This window comes from Eptatretus burgeri, chromosome 16 (assembly GCF_056783735.1).
Source record: "Eptatretus burgeri isolate ZD-2024b chromosome 16, Ebu_testis_v1, whole genome shotgun sequence".
Taxonomy (NCBI): domain Eukaryota; kingdom Metazoa; phylum Chordata; class Myxini; order Myxiniformes; family Myxinidae; genus Eptatretus; species Eptatretus burgeri.
In genome coordinates, this window is record NC_140976.1 from 30098255 (window position 1) to 30120987 (window position 22733).

General features: G+C 41.8%; 1 protein-coding gene across 4 annotated transcripts in view; it reads left to right on the forward strand.

Moving 5' to 3' along the window:
- The first annotated feature begins 522 nt into the window (after positions 1–522).
- SFSWAP (splicing factor SWAP) overlaps positions 523–22733 on the forward strand; it is a 22861-nt gene continuing 650 nt past the window's right edge. The window contains exons 1-17 of one of the 4 annotated variants that reach the window (XM_085858813.1): positions 523–799; positions 1670–1836; positions 2194–2328; positions 2469–2551; positions 7675–7909; positions 8713–8816; positions 10020–10293; positions 16646–16877; positions 17010–17141; positions 17354–17450; positions 17732–17876; positions 18023–18379; positions 20488–20666; positions 21609–21940; positions 22060–22146; positions 22291–22427; positions 22674–22733. The exon at positions 22674–22733 is cut by the window's right edge and continues 10 nt beyond it. In XM_085858813.1, coding sequence (XP_085714939.1) covers positions 585–799; positions 1670–1836; positions 2194–2328; positions 2469–2551; positions 7675–7909; positions 8713–8816; positions 10020–10293; positions 16646–16877; positions 17010–17141; positions 17354–17450; positions 17732–17876; positions 18023–18379; positions 20488–20666; positions 21609–21940; positions 22060–22146; positions 22291–22427; positions 22674–22733 — 2971 coding nt within the window. In that variant the 5' untranslated portion in view covers positions 523–584. Of the gene's footprint in view, positions 1219–1669; positions 1837–2193; positions 2329–2468; positions 2552–7674; positions 7910–8712; positions 8817–10019; positions 10294–16645; positions 16878–17009; positions 17142–17353; positions 17451–17731; positions 17877–18022; positions 18380–20487; positions 20667–21608; positions 21941–22059; positions 22147–22290; positions 22462–22673 lie in introns of all 4 variants that reach the window. The other 3 variants (XM_085858816.1, XM_085858815.1, XM_085858814.1) reach the window with 3 other exon arrangements.

Consider the following 22733-nt stretch of genomic DNA (forward strand, 5'->3'; position numbering starts at 1 on the left):
GGACAAATTAACCGGTTTTTCCTCGACGATGACATTGATTTGAATAAGGCTTGGTGGTGCATTTCACAATACGAGAACATCCTAACCTTGAGTGAACTCTCACCTCAGGGGATCACTGCAGGTTCTCGTGGAGAAAGCAAAATTCCGTTGCCAGCAGGGGGTGCAGCATCCCCGAGCATACCGTCCTGCGTGTTAAAGCCGGCTGTCTCGCTTGCCATTCGGCGAACCGATTCGATTGTTCAAAGAGGTCAAAGCTTCTTGCATCCCGCCACGGACACACGTATTCTCTTTTATCCGAGGAAATGTCGCATTAGGCAAAAGGGACCATCTACCTATTACGTAGGCCGCTGCATTTTGTGTACCTAATAGATAGATGGTGTTTTGCGGCAACATTTTTATTATTATTATTATTATTTATCTTTTTTTATCAGTGGTGGTTCACTTTCTCGTGTTTCTTTGAACTCCTTTAAAATAGACTTCCTTCGAGGACCGAGGTCGAGAACGGTGATTTGGGTGAAAATAGGAGGAGGAGAAAGGGAAGGCCCAGGGTCGGTGGAACTGGGGAGTCCAGAATCGGCGCGGAGATGGCGCAGGGAACCGCTCGTGATTCCCAGCGACTGCTCAACACGAACGGACAAGCGTCTCGGGGAACGACGGCAGGCGAGGATCGCGGTCCGGACGAACTGCTCGTCTTCGGCTACACCTGCAAACTCTTCCGAGATGACGAGAAGGCGCGCTTTATCGATAAAGGGCAACACCTCATCCCGTGGATGGGCGACGATAGCCTGATGATCGATAGGTTTGTTCCTTCAGGAGATGAGAGAAACAAACCCGAATCGTGTATTCCTGCGGTACTTTACCTTTGCCGGTTTTTTTTTTTTCTTTTTCCTTTTCGATTTTTCACGTGAACAAAATAAATACATCTGTTTATATATATATATATATATATTTATTTATTTTTTCCCACCCTTCCATTTCTGCGAACGGCGTGCTCGCCTAGTTTATCGTCGGCTGCGAGAACGTCGGAGCGCCCGCCCCGCGCTAGCTGAGCTCGTAGGGCCAGGCCTAGGCCTAGGCCTACTCTTGTGTGCAAGAATGGATGCTTGCTTGTTCCGTGTCCGAAGAATTGCTTTGTTTAACTCTCTCCCGAGTGTATTTGAGTTGATTCAAGCAGGTACAGACTGGTTCTGTTGTGACAGGTTGGGGAAGCGTTGTACGGTAAGATTCCTACCTTGATACCGCCCATGTAAGTTCCTATTTGTTGAACATTTACTCGTGTTTGAACCTGTAAATGTGTTCGGCATTTCTCGCCGTTACTTGTAAATCGTTTTGAGTGGTTTTTATTGTTTTATTCATTCCCGAAAGTCTTCCTGTTGATTGCCAAACTTTACTTGCTGGGAAATGTTCCATATAATATTTGCTTTGCGTACGGTTTGTTGATACGATTTCATGAAAGATATTTTTTTCCCCCGATTATGCAACGTGTTTCTATCGTCATTGTGTGAGTGGGGGGAGTCGGGACATTGGGTTTGTAATTTTGAAACGTTATGAAGGAAAATAAGAGCTTTAACAGCAGGGAGGTAAGTTTACTTTGTTTTTGTTTGTTGTTGAACTTGAAAGCTTTTTGTTGCTGATCGCGATCGATTGATCAGTTACCTCTGATCGGCAGGTATGACGGCCGAGGACACCTGCATGACCTCTCGGACTACGATTCTCAATCGACGTGGAACCGTGATAATAGAGTTACGGAGGAGGAGGCACGAATCGATGCGCTGTGCGACGAAGAGCGTTATCTCGCTCTGCACGTGGATCTCATCGAAGAGGCGGCGAGGCAAGGTGTGCGATGCTCTTCCCTTTGGATTCGAACAACGATCACCGTTGGATCGGATTTGGTTGTTTTTGTTGAGGTTTTTATTCGGCCTTTGCATCTGTGTCACTGTGGCGGGGCTTTAATGAACGGTGGTGGTGGTGGTGGTGGTGGCATGGCGGTGCTATGAAGTTCCTTGGTGAACGTTGAGCCGGAATCTTTTACGTTCTGCTTCAACCTTTGTCTCATTTCCTTAACATCAGAACTTTACATCGCCTGGGTTTGAATCTTGCCTAAACTATAAGCTGTCATCTCAGGCTTTCACAGGCAGGGTGTGTGTGCCATTATTAAACCAGGCGTCGTGTTGATTTTATTCCTGTCCACAGATGAGGAATACAGGCGTTTGCACGAGGCTTTGGCAGAAGATGGGGTCTACAACAGCATGGGATACGTGTACAGCAGCGACTATTATGACCCGACGCAACCCACTGAGGATGCCGCGCTGAAAAAGGAGAAGGCCTGTACGGTTTTGATCGGCCTGAGAGTTTGTCTGTGTCGTTGATTGTTATGATTATTTTTTTGTGTTTTGAGAGGGAAGAGGTAAAGGTTGCACGGTCAAATTGCTTCGTGGGTCATCCAAAATTCCTCTCTGCCTTCTCAGCCGACGAGGATAAGGAGGATGTGGCAATGGAGCAGCCTTTTATCGCTCCGGCGCAGTTGCAGGTTACGTCGGACATTGAGCTGGTACGTGATCTGGGATTTCTGGAAAAGCGTGATTGTTGAATGATTATATCGAGCAATTCCAGGTGAAGTTGTACTTGTACACACTCGGAAAAGGAAGCAAAATGCTGGTGGATTCCTAATAGACAATATTTCAGCAAGATCTCTTAAAAAATCGAGAAAAGGTTATCTGACATCAGTATGTTTACCGTGTGTACCTTCTCAACGTCTCCTGTTCCAATGGTACTATATCGGTCCTGTAGCACGTCGGCAACGTTGGAGGCATTTCTTCAAAACCATCCTCCAGCTCAAAAGTGCCATCATTTGTTTTTGCCAAGTTTGAAGATTATGAGTGCATGTGACATGTGTGAAGTTCAGAGGTCATCAGCAGACCAGACCAGTTTGAGTTTTGGGGGGGGGGGTGAATGTGTGCATACGCACGCCTCCAAAATTACAAAGGTACACATTTTTTGAAGCATTCTTTTTAGTCAGGTGAATTCACAAGAAAATAAAAAACCCGCTAACATAGGCCTTCCTTCATCACGTCTGACTTGTAACCTGCACAACCGACATCATCTTGCTATAACTTCACCCTGTCGCCTTCTTGGTTACTGTGTTTCACCGAACACTTGTGTTGATGCGCTGTTAATGTAGAAGCCGATACCATTCAAGTTTTCATTCTGTGGGAATGCATTATATCTGATGATACCAGTCTAAAGTACGCGCGGAATAAATCACACACGACGCGTGTTACTTGCAAAGGTAAGTGTGTTCCATGGCACTTGGAACGCTGCTGAAAGACGAATTGAACGGTAAGTACCTGCCTCAACGTTCTTTTTTTAAAATTTGATAAGATCCTCTCATTATGCTGAATAGGGCCTATGTTTACCTGTGAAAATAATTGAAAAAATCATGCTTTTGTTCATCCAACTCATGTTCAATACATTGTTTCTCATCTTTTCTTCCCCTCCCCCCCCCCCTCACGAGTGTTGACCACAAATACTACTTCGACTGACCTTAATGATGAACTTCATTGTAATATTATAAAAAGAAAAGCACATGTATGCAATTCTGTATTTTCATATTATGATTTTCTGACGTGTTGCTGAATTGAACTTAAGCTCTAACTTTTTGATCGGTGGTCAACGACTGCTATGTTGATGACATGGCTGACATGTGGCCTGAAAACTACCCAAACTGGTAATCCATTGAGATCTGTATTTTCGACACTTTCACTTTCCGTGGAAGAGCATTGTGGCGTGCATCCCATCCTGCAACGGGCATGATGGTGCGGCACTATCATGCCCTCAGCGGTCCAACTTTTTGAGGCTATGGATCCCCCAATTGAAAATCCTGCGTACGGGCCTGTTTACTTGATGCTTTTAGCAAAGGTGTAACTTTTATGTGAACCATGTTTTGCACTTGCACAAAAAGCTAGCAAATATAACCTTGTAAATCTATATATTACTAAAACTCTCATCTTGTATGTATGTTCCCAAAATACAGCCAAAACGGTACACGATAGCGCAAAAAAAATTTGGCCCACCTTACCCACCATTCTCCTGCGATGTGCAGTATAAAGTTTCGTTCAAATTGGGCAACGAAAAAAATTTATTAAAAAATCAATTCCCGATTCAGTCAAGTACTCCTCGGGAGAATTTGATCAACACAAACAACCTCAGCGGTATAGTTCGCTGGAGCTATCTTTTTGTTTTTCTTTTTAAATGATATTTTTTTATCAACCGCTGTCAAAACGGGAACCCAACGTGTTCACAGGTCGTCTAGTAGAAATTAAAACTCTAATTTTTAAGTGATTGGCTTGATAGCAAAATGTTGGCAGTTGGAGAAGAAGAAAAAGGTCCCCAAGCTCTGTTCGATTGCACCATCGATTTTGAAGAAGTATTGTTTGCTTTGCGTTGCGATTTCTATTACGACCCACTGCTATTATGGCCCATATATCCATATCATCCATGTGCCCTAGTCTGTCACATACATTGCAGTTATCTGTAGCTTTATTGATTGTTGATTGATAGGGTATTTAACAACTTTTGTGCACAATTGAGCTAAATTGCATCTGAAGATGAATATGAAAGTTTTCAGTGGATAAAAGGCAACATAAGTGTTAAAATAAAAATTCTTCTGTTTGTGGCATTTTTGTTGGTGGTATATTTAGTACCCGTCCCAAGTGGTGACCCTCGAGGCATTCAGAATCCATGATATTGTGTAGTTTGGCACAACATGAATAATCTAACAAGATGAGGTAGATGTATTGGCTCTGCTCGAGGGTCGCTTGGATTTCAGAAGCTTAGAGTGAAAGTTCTTCAATACCGATACCTTCAGCAGGATATGTACCATTGTGAAGATTGTGATTCTGCTCTGTGTAAGGCAGCAGTGTTATTGGAGAAAACAAGTCCCAGCACAATGAACCAGTACATCAAATAGAGTAAACATAATGGCCAATTTACAGCAAAATAATTATTTAAAACAAGAAATCATCTCAAAATCAGAAAGTAGCCCGTCCGCATCTGCTTTGTACTCAAACTAATTTTGTTGAAAACAACAGCTAAAACAAATTTGTACATTTTATGAATTTGTGTTTCCATATTATCATTATAAAGGTTTGTTGATGACAAAAGCTGAATTGGTAAAAATGTTGTGACCTGGACAGATACAATGAAGCTCAATGGTAAATAAATAAAGAAGCATGGAAGTGATTAACCCTTAGATTCATAAGTGGGTCAAAAATGACCCAGTTTGGCTGTAAAATTGCACTCTCTTTTTTGCACTCATGCATCTAAGGGTTAAAGATAGGATAGAACGGCACTCATAGAGTGCATCGTCTCTCCTCGTGCGCTCATTCTGAACAAAACTACCAATCGTTAACTGAACACGTGACTATTATGACCTACTGCTAATATGGCCCATGTATCTTATTATGTCACATAACATTGCAATTATTTATAGCTTTATTGATTATTAGGATATTTAACGACCACTTTTGTTCACATTTCGGCTGAATTGCGTTAATGAAGATGAATTTGATAAAGTTTTCAAACTGGCCTTTGCTCTGGCAAGTAAGTACAGTCGGCAAAAAGTCTCATGGCGAGTCGCTCATATGTAAGACGTTTTGCATTGATCTGTTAAGTGGTTCTGGAAAATAACATTTATTTCCCGTTTTTATTTTATATCCAATATGACCACCAGACTATGTGACCGATGACATTATAAATGTAATTATTCACTCGCATCGAGGTCGTAGATCAGATATGAAGTTTCATATTTTTCAGATAAGGATTTCTATTCAACTATTTCTGGAATGCCACTTCACCGATGATGTCATCATTATCACCCTATATATCCCATGGGGAGTTGATGGCAAATGCAAAGATTCAATTTTTTTAGATGTCAATTTTTTTCCTTTAATCCAATTGCCTGCCATATCATGTGACCTATGACATCAGAGTTATCAATAAAATATTCTCCATGGGGAGTTTCTCCTATATTTAAAGTTTTGCATTTATCGGCCAAGCGGTTGCAGAGAAAACAATTTTGAAGTGAAAATACACACACACACACACACACACACACACACACACACACACACACACACACACACACACACACACACACACACACACACACACACACACACACACACACACACACGGGCATTGCATGAGTCTTTGCAACCCCTTCACAGCGAAACTAAAACGGGGCCTCTTGAGCTTGACGTGCTGTAGGTTGGCTAATAAGGGGCTATATATATAGTCATTATGACTGCTCTTTCACATTTTGACCCAATTTTTAAATTATTTTTTGCATATTCCCGTAATGAAGGTTTGAAAATTTGGTGACAAAAGCTGATATGTTAAAAAATAAAAGTTATGGCTTGGATAGACAGACACACACACACACACACACACACACGTAATTGCAAAACCCTGTCTCCCACTCCGTGAGGGGACGGGCTAACAGAGATGCAATATTTCCATCAAACCAACTTGGGGTGGGTGGGGGTGGGAGGGAAAGGGGGCTGTGAATGTGGAAAGGAGAATCTTATGTAACTCGGAAGAATCTTTCTCAAATAATTCTGCCAAAGCATGGTGTCCTCCTTCTCAAGGGTTTTTTCTTCCTCTGGTTAAAAAAGCTGGAAAATTGAATCGTTTCTCGTCTTCAAGGTAGTAAGTTGCTTATGGTTCAGTCAGTGAGAGAATGGGATAATGCATACCCCCTTCAGCTGGGCCAGAGGTTTCTGGAATAACTCGTGGTACGTGATTTGTAGATGTAACCTGGTGTTTGTTGTATCGACTGGCCTTTGCTCTGGCAAGTAAGTATTGTAGGCAGACCCACATAGTAGTGTTTGGGACAGCAAAGCAAAGTACATGAGCGGAATGGATGGCTTCAGCACTTTTGCATCAAGAGACTCAAGCAGATGGATGAAGCTTGCACGTATGCTTCGATTGAATTTTCCTTTGGTGCTTTCAAAAGAAGTTTGAATGAGGACCAGGAAAGGTACATCAACAAGCTATCGTGTGTGTTTAATATTGTGCTCATGACGAAGGGCCTCAATAAAATGTGGCATCTGCAGGGTTCTCTTGGTTTGTCACTGTGTAGTTTTTCTTTTTTGTTTTGTTTTTCCCCATAAATCTCAAGGGTGTAGTACTCGAGTGGCCTGGTAGGATAGCATATAGGTACGTGCACTCGCCTTTGAGTTGTCTAGCCGAGGTATGAATCTTGACACAGCAATAAACTGCCATCTTCGTGTTTTGCATCCATCTGGGTTGTATCGGTAGAAAGGATTTTCAATTTGACAACCAGTCCAATTAATATATTTGTTATCTTGTAGTCAGTACCGTGATTGTTATTACAGATATTATTTCTTCACTTATTACTTATAATGTATGCTGTTCAGTCCAAGTTGTGTTTTCAAGCAAAGGTACAGGTTTGTGTTCTTTTTTATTTTTAATAACAGTTTTGTACAAAAGGCTCAGTGTTATAAAAGTGACAGGCACATCCTCCACCTGAACGCGTACAGACTTGTTTTTGTTGTCACATACAGGTAGTGGAAATGAAGTGATTGAAATGCTGAGTGTGGTGTTCATTTGTTTTTGACGTTTTGCCACGTTACGTTTACCTGCGTGTTTCAGCCAGCAACTTACAAGACCCATGCAATAATTGAGCGCACGGCGGGCTTCGTGAGCAAGCAGGGGGTTCAGTTTGAGATAATGCTGAAAGCCAAGCAATCAGGAAATACTCAGTTTGATTTCCTCAATTTCGAGCACTACCTCAACCCCTACTACAAGCACATTCTCAAGCTCATGAAGGAAGGCACATATGTGCTGGTGCTTGACCCCTCGAAGCCTGCTGCACCAACGCAAACAGGTCAGACGATCGGGCACCTTTTCTCCATAAAATCTATTCATAATGTTTGGGAGTTTTGTCTGCAATGGAGGAATGATGTTTATCTTTTCCAGGTTTAAATAATATGGAAATATGTACCTACTTCATAGTTTATTAAATTATTTTCTCAACTACAAAGTGAAATTGCTTTTTTTAACGCAGCAGAAACCTCCAGTGGTTTGCAGTTAAGTTTGTGTACATAAACCGCCGGCTTATGTACACAAGCTTACTACACTCACTTCTGAGTTGTCTAGCTTGGGATTGAATCTTTGCCCAGCTATAAACTGTCATCCTGGTGGTTTAAATGCAGGACTATTCATTAATGTGTGCGCTATCCCTCGGATGGACATTAAACCGGGCACTCTTCTGCTGGCATTAGTTGGTGGACATCAAAGATGTCCTTTATGAAGAGGAGGCGAGCTATTGCTGGCACGCTGAACAAATTTAATTCCTGCTCTAACCTACAAGGGGCACTGCATCAGTGGCATGGCCATGTCCTCCCCATCCCCCATAGAAAGTTGTGCTGCATACAAAAGCATTAGAAGAAAATGAAGAATTGTCTTACTTTAAGGTGTAGTCTGGCTGCTGAATGCTGGTGTGCTTTGGTACCATATTATTCTAGTTTTGTTTATTGTTTGAGCATTGAGAGAATAAAACTTGGGTTTATCACGTGAATTGTTATCACCTTTAAGAGTATTGTCTCTAATTGAAACTATCAATGAGGGAATATTTGTTTGGCTATTGCATAAGGAAACCCTTACGACATTGTTGTTTATGAACAACAGATGAAGATGATACAAGCTCTGATGATGAAGGTGGTGACTATCTTCATCCCAGCCTCTTTGCATCTAAAGCTGTACCTGACAGACGTTTTGAAGAGATTGTGAAGGTGAGCCCCCTTTTTCAAAGTTTGCACTGTTTTCTGGGAACGGGTCCTGTCAGGAAGTGATTATCTCAAGCCACATGTTTGAACCTACTGTCTGCAGGTCTATTCTAATAGTTATGCTCATTGTTTACTGGCTGGAAAGTTGATTGCTGGGTTTTGATTCTGTCCAGAGTTTATGCACATTTGTCGTGCGAAGTCAACACAAATATGCTCTGAACCTGACAGAGTGCAGGGTAAATGTACTTACCCCAGGATGACGATTTTGTTAAAGTGTGTGACACCTTGTAGTTGTGAGAACCAATAATTGAAAACCATCATGAGAATACCCCATACATTTAAGGCTCATGGAGGGCTTTGTACGCAAGTCACTTGCAAGACAGACTGGTAAACCCAAAACATCGGTTCCCTTCAACATGAATTGCAAAGACATGAGTAGACAATGGACAAGTGGGGATTTGAATCTCATCTCTCAATATCATGAATCGGGTGCTCAGATGGGAACATTAAATAGGCTAACAGAACTCGGTAACATTGGAATAGTTAATTTGATAACGCTGAAATCTACACGCCCTTTACACAAAAGTAGGAATATAAAAAGGATACATTTCAGAAAAATGAAAGACCACTGCTTTGACTGAGTTTGTCACATCTGGGCCAGGTAATTGAATATACGAGCAAATAACCTGTTCCTATGGCTCAGTCAATTTCTCCACCCCTCCCACCCACCCCTAATTGGCATATCTTAGTGTGACTCGTAATATGCTGTCCCACTAGGTGGTGCTATACGATACATATTTACAAGAAGACAATTTTTAACTGCATAAAATCTCCACGCGCACATCCTGAGTACAAACCATCGATTTTCAATTCATTCAGTTGAGAAATTACACACACACACACACACACACACACACACACACACACACACACACACACACACACACACACACACACACACACACACACACACACACACACACACACACACACACACACACACACACACACACACACACACACCCCGTTTACAGATATTTGGGTTATTTGCGACTTCGTAAAATAACATTTGCTCTCATAAGCCTCAGGGGCATATTGTGTTTTCTAAATATTGTGAAATTCTAATATGGTGTAAGCACTAGACAGTGATTCATACTGAAGTGTATTTTACACCAGTGTGAGCTTGAGGGATTTGGTTTTCCTTGGCAGCCTCTAAAGATGGTGGACCCAACTCACCCAATCCTCGCGCTGACCCTCAAGGCCTGCAGGTCCGCTCAACTCAAAGCTCAAGCTGAGAAATCTAATGTTGCTACCCCTCCAGCAACCTGTTCAGAGACCACCATTCCACAGCCAGTCTCCACAGTGGTTGAGGCAGCCAGCTCCGATCCAGATCTTCCCTCGGTCTCCGAACCTCCTGCAACATTGCAAGAAAATTTGCAGGACAGTGGAGCAGAAGCTTCCACCTCTGTATGCTCTTCAGAGAGTAAGATCAATCACCAGTTTTTGCTTTTTATTTTTTTTACTCGGTCCGTTAAGCCACTTTAACCCCTCTGTGTATTAAGTATTACTTTTAGTTGCCGGTACTAGTGGATTGTAGCCAGCCCTTTTGCTTATCTTATTGTGAAAGTGTCCAAATGAAGTTGACTTTCATTATCATTCAGAACTATAATTGTGGTTTTATTTATTCTTTCTACTTGGTTGTTTTTTTTTTGTTTTCCACTTGGTGGGACAAACTATTAGTGGTGAATGAGATATGGAAAGTCACAATTTGTTTTGGAAAATGGTAATCTGCACATGGTAACCTTTACACTTGAAGACTTTGATTTCTCCACGCTTGTCTTGTGATATTTCCTTCCCAGGAACGATAGCATTCACCACACAGTTACCATATTACAATGATATAATTAACATATACTTTTGTAGTCCTGAAGGTGCAGCACTTTCTGATTGCTTACATTTAAAAGTTTTTTTCGTATGCAGCCTTTGGCTGCTGGTTGCATCATTTTCTGGGAGCGTGGCTGTGCCGCTGATGCAATGCCCCCTGCTGGTACTCATTTTGTCGACCTCAGAAGGATGACAGGCTGAAGCAACCCACCTGGTGTTAATTCAACGGTAGAAAAGGGGCTTGAACTGAAGACCCTAAGATCTTAAACCAGCCACCCTAACGAAGGTGTATTGACCGCATCAATAACTGCGCTCATGAAGGGGGTCTCTGGGAGTTTGTTTTGACCCCCCCCCCAAAAAAAAATGGTATTTGCTTTCTCCAAAACTACACACACACAATTTCAATGAAACATGACCACAACCTTCATCACCGGTGATGTACCAAAGTGTATCGACCGCATCAAAATCTGTGCTCGTTAACGGGGTAAACGGAGGGAGGGGTGGGGGGTTGACCCCCCCCCCCCCAAATAGGTGTCTGTTCTCTTCTTTGAAACTTCACACGATTTTGATGAAACTTGACCTGCAACATTATTCACCCATAATGTACCAAAATGTATCGACTGCATCAAAGTCTGCACTCATTGAGGTGTTATACGGGGGTTTTTGACCCCCCAAATCGGTATTTGCTCTCTTCTGTGAAACCACACACAATTTCGATGAAACTTGACCAAAACCTTCATCACGCATGTTGTACCAAAGTGTATCGACCACATCAAAATCTGCGCCCATTAAGGGGGTGAATGGGGTGGGGTTTTACCCCCAAAATAGGTATTTGCTCTTCTCTCGGAAACTACACACCATTTTGATGAAACTGACCACATCATTCTTCACCTGTGATGTACCAAAGTGTATTGACTGCATCAAAATATGCGCTCATTAAGGGAGTCTACAGGGGGTGGGGGGTTCTGACCCCCCAAAATAGGTATTCGCTCTCTTCTCCGAACTAAACACACAATTTCAGTGAAACTTACTGCAACCTTCATCACCCTTTTTGTACCAAAGTTTGTTCACAGCATTAAAAATTCAGGGTCTGAGGTGGTCTGCGGGGGATTTGCGTGACTGTTGCTCCTGATCCAGGTGAGCTTCAGGACAGACAATCCTATTTTTTTGTGCTTGGGATGGGATTCTTTCATATTATTGGCATATTATACCCAATTTTTCCTCCTCCCCCTCCCAAATCTCTTTGAGCATCATCTTTGATCGCATGCAGGATAAAGAATGTTACCTCTCATCACACTTTTGATGCACAATACAAGTTTGTTACTTGTACCATATCTACTATTTATTTGACTAATACACCCACTTCCTATGGGGGGCAGCAGGAAGGGTCTTGCTATTACCATCTCTGGGGTATATAGATTACAGCAGATCGAGGCTCGGGTCCGTTCATGTTAGTCTATGGAGGACATGGTAAGCATCTAATGCCTCAAGAACGTGGGGTTTCCTCCCTTTCGGTTTTGTGTTAGGGCCCTGTCACACCTTGACGTTTTAGCCAGCAATGGCAACGTATAAAAATGTATGTAAAACGTTGGCATACGCTGAAATTTTGATGTTTTTTTTTTTTATTTTTTTAAGTTTTTGGCGTATTCATAACGTGTTGGTCGTTTGCATAACATATTAATAACGGGCACAGAACGTTTCGTTGTGTTATACATAACTTTTACCAACGTATGCTTACCTTGTGGTCGGCATTCAAAACCTATGACAAACGATAGTTTAACTTACCCTTTGCGCACTATACGTATCGCCGGCGAACTCGTGGCGTAGCCAGCTAAGAACTTGCCGGACGCCGATTGAAATCAAAACTGCCTGAGAATTTGAAGTGTCAACATCGCAGTCACACCTTGGCGATTTTACCAGCATATGCCATTCTATGAAAAATGTGTTTACAACGCTAGGCACACATCAAATACGCTATAGGTAAGTTGTGTATACGTTTAGAGTATGCTGGAAATCATTGAAGTACGCTGGCATATTACCTAGTCCGTTTGATATGTCGTGAAATTTCAAGCATGCTGAAAATTTTAAGACTTTATCGACGTAAGGCTAACACGTTTCGCATGCGTTGGCATCTGTTCCTAGCACGTTCCACGATCGTTTAAACACGGCGAACACACGTTACTTGTAGGTTACTCATAAGTCGAAGCACGTCAAGGTAATGGCCAACATACTTGAAACCAAATTTTTAACCAATGAGTAGCGTCCGCTTAGCCTATGTTTAACGTGCTTGGAAACTATGAGTAATGTGCATTGAAACTATGTATAACTGGCCTTGAACCAATGACTAGCATGCTATGAACGTAAGAGTAACGTGCGTTTAACCTATGAGTAGCATGTTTTGAACCAAAGTAAAATGTGCTTCTAACCTTTGAGTAACATGCTATGAATCTATTTGTAACATATGTAAAACGCACATTGTCGTATGTAGACAAATTAAATTGACGTCTTCTGGACAACCATAGAACTTACTGAAAGTGTTTCTAACTTACATCTACCGTGTACTGGCGTATTGGCAGCGTTTAGGGGAATTGGTATATACAAATGGGCTTCACAATAAAAACCCATCATTGTTCCAGACTCCATGGTGAGTGGATGTGAACGCCGGTAGTATCAATAGTGGCAGTACTATTACTAGTAGTAGGTGTGCGTGACAGTAATAATAGTAGTGGTAGTAGCATTGGTAGTAGCTGTATGTCTATGTCAGTGGTAGTATGTGAGAGTGATGTAGAGGCTGTGGGGGTTGATGGATCCTCGTTGCGTCAACAAATAGAATACTTTGCACCATTGTTTGATGTTCTGTCAGGGCTAATTTTTTTTCCTCATTCCGAAGATGAAATATTTTTTTGTTTTACTATTGAAATTATTAAAAAAGACTTTGACAAATGCATAATGTACTAGTAATGAACGCAGAACGCTTCGATAACTTATAGATGAGTTATACCAACGATTGCTTATCGTGTTTTGGGCGTCCACAACCTATGCCCAACGATAGTCTAGCGTATGCATAACGTGGGAGCGCATCGTTTACGATTACGTGATGTTTCCTATCCATTAACTGCCACTAAACTATTTTAATAAACGGCTGTCACTCGGCTATTGTTTTTTTGACGCTGGTGCAAGGCAATTCAAATCGTTTCCATTGAACGAGTTAACTTGCTGTCACTCGTCTAATGTTTTTGGACGTTGGTGATCGGCAATTGAATTTGTTTCCATTGAACGAGTTAAATAGCTTCCACAGCACTGCAGTCACGGCACCAACATCAGCAGGCTCAGTGCCAGCCTCATGCCAAGCTCAAGCGGATCCCTGTAGGTGTACTGCTTGGTTATCCTTAGACCCACTTTGGCTAGCAGCTCGTCACATCGCTGGGGGGCATTCGCAGGAAGTTGGTGAAGGATGCATGGTCCTCGTTCCGGAGTTCCTCCTGAGCTGGTCATGTATGCCGTAATGGCGTCTTCCGATCCATGGTCTGACCCAGTACCTTCTCCTCCTTTCACGTCTTCTTCTCCCGACTCTATTGGCACACAACTGGTGCAGTGTCAACTCGATGAGGTCATGTTGATGTTGGAAGACAGGTAGGTATTGTCGTCTCAACCTTGCCGTATCCTCCATCTCTTGGAATGACATCGACATGTACTCACCACGAAGTCTAAAAAAAAAAGGACGGGATCCTCCTGCGAAGCCCCTTTTTATATACCAATTCCCCTAATCGCTGCCAATACGCCATTATACGGTATTTGTAAGTTAGAAACGCATTCATTAAGTTCTGTGGTCGTCTTGAAGACGTCAAATACGTCTACATACTTATTTGTTCGTAGGACATGCTCTACAACTAATTCCCAAGCACGTTACTCGTAGATTATAAATAAGTCACGGGTTCCCTAAACATTACTTTGATGTGTTTCGATGTATGAGAAACTTTCTAGTAGCGTGTTGCGAGCTGTGAACAACGTTCGTGTAGCGTGTTTATAAAACGTTACCTATAGTTTATGAATATGTTTCGGGTACGCAAATGTTACCTCAACGTGTTTCCACATATGAGTAACATATAAATAACGTGTGTCAACGATCGCATAACGTGCCTAAACCTTATGGCCAGCGTAGCGGAACGTGTGAGCCAAACGCTAAGTACGTCGTAAAATTTTAAGCATACAAAAATTTGAGAAAAACCACAAAGTTCAACGATTAAAGCCAGCGTACAACGACTTATGGCAGTGTTTTTCAGCGTGCTCTTAACGTATACAAAACCTACCCATAACGTATTAGGCGTGTGCCAGCCTATTAGGCAAATTTTTCATAAATCTGCATAGGTTGGTTAAATAGTCAAGGTGTGACGGCCCCTTTAAACAGCAGTAGTGACTTTAAAAATGTAATCATACGTGTTTATGGTTTATAATTTTTTTTTACTTCTAGTTGGGGTACATCACGAAAGACCACGATAAGCTGTTTATACACGTGAACACAGCATTTGTCCAAGGAGGAAATCCCCTTGGGGAGGGGGATATTATTAGTATTCATAATTTTGCAATAACGTTAATATTATGTTATTCCTATAAACATTCGTGTTATTACTTTTGTTTTAAGAAGCGGCCTTGGAAAAATGCCACAATGAGCTATCTTGTCATGAATATACACTTAAACACTGATTTCGTCCAAGGAAGAAAACCCCCTTGGGGAGGTGGGGGGGGGGGAATTAAGTCGCTACAACCTCCACCATGTGGCCTTTAGTCCTGCCAAGTTTAGCTGAGATTGGACAAGTAATGACCGAATGTAACGCGGTCAAAAATCCAGACAGACAGACAGACATACAATTGCATATTTTCGTATGATCATTTTCTTTATTTCCCCACTCAATTTAATGTTTTATAAAGTCCAATAAACATGGTTCAGAATCATGGGATGTTTTTGCAAGCTAATTGATGGCTGAAGCGAAACTTTAGTGTGGGTCTTTAAGCAGTTTAATCACAGCCTTGCCATATTCAAAGAAATGTTTACCTCGGTGTATGTGTGTGTTACCTACTACCTTGGTGTGTCTAATAACCGATATCATGAAAGAGCTCCCTACGTTTTTCGACTCGTTGGATCCTCACCATATTTGCAGTTATTTCATCCAGTTTCATGATTGTGAGGCTCTCCCAGGGGCATTTTATGTGGAAATTGAAACTTTGCCATTTGAAATGTGTGAATTGCAAATGTGAATCTGAAATTATATATATATATATGTGTGTGTATGTATATATATATGTATGTGTATGTATATATATATATGTATATGTATGTATATGTATGTATATGTATGTATATGTATTTGTATGTATATATATATGTATATATATATATATATATATATATATATATATATATATATATATATATATGTATATATATATATATATATATATATATATATATATATATATACATACTTGTAAATACAAAGCTTCTGCTTGGTATAGCCTATTACGCGGAATATGCCAAATAATTTGGTAAATAAATTAGGTTGTGAAGAATAGAATTCTTAATGAAAAATAAAAAAACACACACGTCCACCTTCTCATTATTAAGTAATTGGAGTTTTTGAATCAAGCTCGAGTGTGAAGCTTAAAAACAATTGCTTTCTTTTCAGTAAACCTCTTGTATTATCGCATATTTAGTGTGTTTCTGTGACATGCAAGGCTGAGCAATGTTGTCAATTGAAATCAATTTTAATTTCAGTATCGGTACACAATTGCCTGCCATTCCAAAGGATAGCTATTTGTTCGTGGGAAGTGTACGTAATTGCTGCTTTTGGCTTGATGGGATAGTGCATTCGCTATGAATAGATGTTTTTGTCACAGGGTGGATATGGAATATATATATATTTTTTTTTCCTCACCCATCCCCTTCCCCAAAGTGCTGGCTGCATACTATGGTTATTACGTACTTCCGGATGGCTCGTACGTTCCTGTGACGACCGCAACAGCTTCTTATGACGGCTACCATCTCCTTTCACCACCACCACCTCCACCTGAAGTCTGTGACCAACATCTCGAGTCCATGGGGGTCACTGCCGAACCAACGGAAACGTCGACTTCTGCATTCACCGTGCAAGCCCTTCCTGGTCCTTCAGATGACACGAGCATTAGGTTTGTGTCCAGTCCTATTTATTCTGTAAAATCAAAACATTATGACCTTTTGCCACTCATTTGCACTTGTATTTATTTTTTATGGTTGAGATAAAGCTGTCCAGCCTCTAAATTATTTATTTATTTCCTCAGTCAGTTACCACCAACTCCCAACTTGATTCCACCACCACCCGACGTGCAGCCTGTTATCGACAAGCTGGCACAGTATGTGGCTAAGAATGGGCGGGAGTTCGAACTCAGCGTCATGGCGAAGAATGATACAAGGTGTTTGACCATATGATCTGATTATTATGGCAATGAAGGGCAAATGTTTGCAATATTCAGAATTATTGAATATTCGAGTGGGGATGCAGCCGAGTCTTTGGGTCATTCCCTCCCATCGGTGAATTATCTCTTTCCTTTAATTTCATTTCCTTATTTTGTGTCAAATTTGGTGAGAGCCACATTGTAATCGACATCTGTCTGTATGACCACAGGTTTGAGTTTTTGAAGGAAAGTCACCATTACAACGCTTACTATGAATTCAAGAAGAAGTGGTTCATCGAGAAGGAAGGGGGAGATGCTTGGACGCAGGTGCTTGCATCATCAAAGAGGGGTGGGGGTGGGGGGAATCTTCTGTAGGATGGCAGTTCCTTTCTCCCTTTTGTTTGTCCTGAGATGCCCAATAGATGGGCCACTGATACTGCCTCAAGTCTAAGATGTCCTGAGATGGCCACTTTCATTATCATTAGCTCTAGTTTTGCATTGATTTGGGAGGAATTGTGAATAAAAACGTCTCAACTTGAATAAATGTTGACGTATCATTGAAACGTTGGTGAAAAATTTGTCCTAAAGTTCTGTCTCGTGTGTTACAGAAACTGATAGAAACCACAGAACCAGATGTTGACAGCAAGCCCACCACAAATGGCTCAGAGGAGGAAACTGTTCCAGATGATTATGAGAAGGAGGAGGAGGAGAAGGAATGTGAAGAGGAAGCTCAAGATAAAGAATCTATGAAAGGTGAACTTCAGGTCAAGTTTGTCCGGTTCGATATCTTATGAACTTGCTTCTCCTAGTCAGTTTTAATGACTATTCTTTCAATAATGGCAAAGTAAAATCATTGTTTGGTGGCTGGCTTGAATAGCGTCCTTTCTCTTCATCTGCAGTGACTCCTGCTCCAATCACTTTCACCATTCGATGCAAGGAACCAGAGTTGATGCTTCTGGAGAAGACTACCGCCTTCCTTGGTGGTGATAGTAGTGAGGAAGAAGAAGCTGAAGAGACACGAGCAGGTAATTCTACTGGAAACACTCAGGGTGCGACGCTGCCTGTGAATACGGGGGCGTTAAAACTGGGCGTTCTTGCCACTGGCATGTTCACGACGATATCCACCTTTGCTTCAACCTCACTTTCTGCGGCTGCTCCCACCTCGACGGCTGTCTCTGCGTTGGTCACCACACCAGCTGTGGCCTGTGAAGAGAAAAAGCCTCAGCTGAGCCAAGATGAGCTGGAGGCCCGTTTGGGTAGGTTTCAAACATTTGGTTTAAATGCTCATATTTCTGCTTGTGGACTACCTGTATACCTCGCTTACCTGCAATTCATCTTAACCATTACCCAAGTGGATAATTTGGACCTTTACTTTGAGAAAGTTCCTGGTTTTGAATCCATTGTATTAATTGGGTATCATCTAATGTAGTCCCTCCCCTCTTTCCTTTCCCTCCCTCTTCAATATATAATGTTTCACTAATAAAATAGTTTGCTTGGTCTGTGTATTTTTCAGAAAAAATCATCTTGATTGTAACTTCCTGTTAGTCAACTGTCTGGAAGTTTTCTACTTGTTATCAAATGTAGACAATGTTGAGATATATATATATATATATATATATATATATATATATATATATATATATATATATATATATATATATATATATATATATATATATATATATATATATATATATATATATATCTCTACAGGGTGAGTCAGAAGTAGTGCCTGATTTCTGTCAGTTGATTGTTTGTTTGCCATTTGTATTACAGTGTACAAGAAGGTAGAAATAAATTAATGACATGTTTATCTAACCATTTATTCAAGAAAAAATAATTACGGAACTGTACCAAGCTGTTGTACTTGCAATTTTCAAAGTGCCCTCCCTCGTGATCGATGCACAATTGCAGCCGAGCAGGCACAGAGCGGCACACACGTCTGCAGAGTTCGATATCAATTTCCTCAAACTTTGCAGTGATTTGAGCCTTCGATTCCTAAATGGTACGAGGCTTTTCACGATAAACAAGGTCTTTCATGAGCCCCCAAATAAAGAAATCTGGAGGTGTAAGGTCTGGGGAGCGTGCCGGCCACTCGATCGGACCGCAGCGGCCGATCCACTTTCTGGGAAAGTTTTCATCAAGCCACTGACGAACATAACGTCCATAATGAGGTGGAGCTCCATCATGCTGGAAATAACAGTCCTGATCTTGTACCCTGGGCCAAAAGAAGGTTTGCAGCATATCCAGATAAATTTCTGCAGTGACAGATCCCTCAAAGAAAAAGGGTCCAATTATCCCTAATGGAGATATGGCTGCCCAAACTGTCACTCCAGGTAAATTTACCTCCTTCCCAACTATCATTCTTGGGTTATTCGCAGCCCAGTAGACACAATTGTGTCTGTTAATTGTGCCATTAAGCTTAAAACATGCCTCATCTGACCACCAGATGTTGTCTCGCATTGTGTCCTCTTCATAAAGTTAAGCTAAGAACTCTTCGCAAAATTGAAGACGGCGGTCGTCATCTCCATCATGAAGGGCATGCAGTAAGCATGGAATGTAAGGTTTCCATTTTTTCTGGTGAAGGATACGGATAACACTTGATTGGCTCACTTCCAAATCTGCAGATAAATGGCGAGTTGACTTTTGTAGACTTTGTTCCAGTCTTCTGATGGCTTCTTCAGCCTTAGCTACATTCGTTGCCGTTTTCAGACGACCGGACTTCTTTGCAGTGGCTACCGACCCTGTTGCTTCAAATTTCTCGACAATCAATCGTATGTTTCTTCGCTGAGGTGGGTTAATATCGAATTCCTGTGCCAAACGGCGTGTCGCCATCGTTGGTTGTTCATTACATTTGCAGTAATGTTTCACGGCCGCAATACGTTGAATCATTGAAAGGTAATTCATGGTTCAATTTGGTGCAAATTCAGTAACTTTCCAAACTCGCAGCAATAACCTGCAAAACAAAATCAAAAATAAATAAATTACGAAAATTAATGATCTGCAAGACAATTATTAACAACATGACTTCCCAGAAAGAATCTGACAGCCGAAAAAACAAATCGGGCACTACTTTTGACTCACCCTGTATATTTGACTATTATGGTGATTTGGTTTTATTTATATTGATGAGGGCAAGCTGGGCTGCCAGCGACTAGGACACATGACTGGATGGGAAACGTACAGGATGGACCACAAAATGATGACCGTTTTCTTTTCTCTCCCAACTATAATTGCCATCTTTTTATGGATCACTCTGTACAACCTCCTGATAAATCTCCCATTTCCAGCTTGATGGTGCACAATACCGTCGTCCGGCAGCCCTCAGGCTAGCCTGGTGACTTTTTTGACCTCTTATCTGCAGCCAAACAGCGGTTAGAGGCACGCCTGGCGGCAGCGGCGAGAGAGAAGCTTGCGCAGGCCGCAAAAGAAGTGCGTGAACGGCAGGCGTTGCAGTCTCGTGAGAGCCGTGAGCGGCATTTGCAAGCTGAGAGAAAAAAGAAGGCTGAGTTATTCCTGCAAAAATTGAAAACTCCAGCACAGGTATGAGCCCAGATTGATGACCAAATGCTGTTTCCCTTCCTCCGTTTGTTTCGAGTGTCTTACTGTGTGCTCTATAGTTCTGAAAATGTAAGCGGTTCACTTCAGTTTTGGTGTGTCGGTGTAGCAGGTTTTCATGAGCAATATTTGCATCGTGTAACTTGAGTAGGAGTCTCAACAGATGTTCAGAAATTACCTTTGACAAAGTCGAGCTGTGTGCGTCCATCTGCGATAATTTTGTTTTTATTCCTCCGCTGAAGAAGTCACCAGAGGTATTATGTTTTCAGGTTGTCTGTCCGTCCGGCTGTTCATTCGTCCGTCTGTGATAAGTTTTCATCACCGCGATAACTTAAGAACGGCTGAAGACATCCACATCAAACTTGGTACAAGTATGTATAATGATGTAAAGAAAAACTGATTAGATTATGGGGTCAAAGGTCAGAGGTCCCATTAGGTAAAAATTCTGTGAAACTGATGGGATTTTGACCATACTTGCTATAAGTTTATATTATGATGCAAAGATGAACTGATTTGATTTTGTCATCAAGAGATCAAAGGTCATGTCAGGTAAAATGTGATGCATAAGAACAGCTGAAGGGATTTAAATCGAACTTGGTACAAGTATGTACAATGATGTAAGAATGGAGGCGGATGCATATCGGGCAACATTGAAGAGTGCCATCCTAGTTTTGATTGGAATGACAAGCTGGCTTCTGAATTGGTGGTGAAACAGGATGGATAGAAGTGTCTGTATTTCCACCCCAACAGATGATACCCATAATAATTAAACCATCGTTTCGATGACTTAAGTTTTGTCTTTCCTTCACTTAGGTCCTGACTATTGTGATGGAGCGGAAAAACTGATTTTGTTTATCTCTGCTTTCGTAACTGTCATCTCCCTTGCATTGCTTCATTGTATATCTTGGGTTGTGGTTTTGCACTCAGTGCAATGCTGAGGCACATCTGCTGCTGGAACAATTGGTGCAGCCCGATCCGATCCCACCATCCCGACTGCCTGTCGATGTCCCGCCTCGGAACAGCCCTGTCCCACGTGTGGCGGATCCACCTGGTGAGCCAACAGAGAAGGTGGTGAAGATTCCGGAGGCGGTGTTGGTGACAACTTTGAGTTCCCATCGACGGCGCAAACATGAAGGCGAATCACGGGGGAAGCGGAAAAAGAAGAAATCGAAGAAGGAGAGTTCTCACTCACGTACGCACTCTCATCCAAAGACGAAGCACTCACTGCCCAGTGCATACAGGAGTGCAAGGCAATCCAGGTGAGTTGTTTGATTGAATAAACTATTTTGTGAGTCAAGCTTAAAATGTAGAAATAGACTTTGTTAACTTGCTTTTCACACCCAGTTCATCCAACTTGGTATATGTTTCTCCCTTCCAGGTCACCATCTCCCTCTGGAGAGATAATAAATGAGGATACCCTTCCTAGTGCTTACCGAGTTGCAGCAAACCCTGAACCCGCACCAAGGTACACCTTGAACCCCTAACCAATGCACTTAACATTACTCTTCCATTTTCCAAGACAAACACATTTTCTGCTGCCATTGTAAGTGGTTTATCTCAATGGTGTGTAAGAAATGCAAAAACAGGATCCACGTTCATCTTCGGCCAGGTCTCAAGAGCGCCACAGAAAGCACCTGTTGCGTTCTCGTTCGCACTCTCAGGCAAAGCATCACCGATCGCGCTCACCCTGCATGCTGACCTCACCGCCGTTCAAGCACATGGGACGCACTTCCTCCGGTCTCAATGGTGCATCTGAGGCCATTGGCCGCTCTCCTGCCAGGCAGGGCCGAGATTGGGTTTCGTGTAGCTTGAACGTCTTCTAAAACCATATCAGTGTATTTCTTAAAAATCTACGAGTATTATTCCCATTGAAGCTTAGAAATAGCTGTGCAGCGGTTTTTACACATCCATTGTCACATCGTTGACAGTACTTTGTGAGCTTTATTTTTTACACGAAACCCTAATGAACCCTGTGTTCTCCTTGGCTCTCAGATCGTTCTCTCGAGAATGGGAAGGGTCGAACTCTCCGGTGCTCTCCTCCCTTCAGAACAA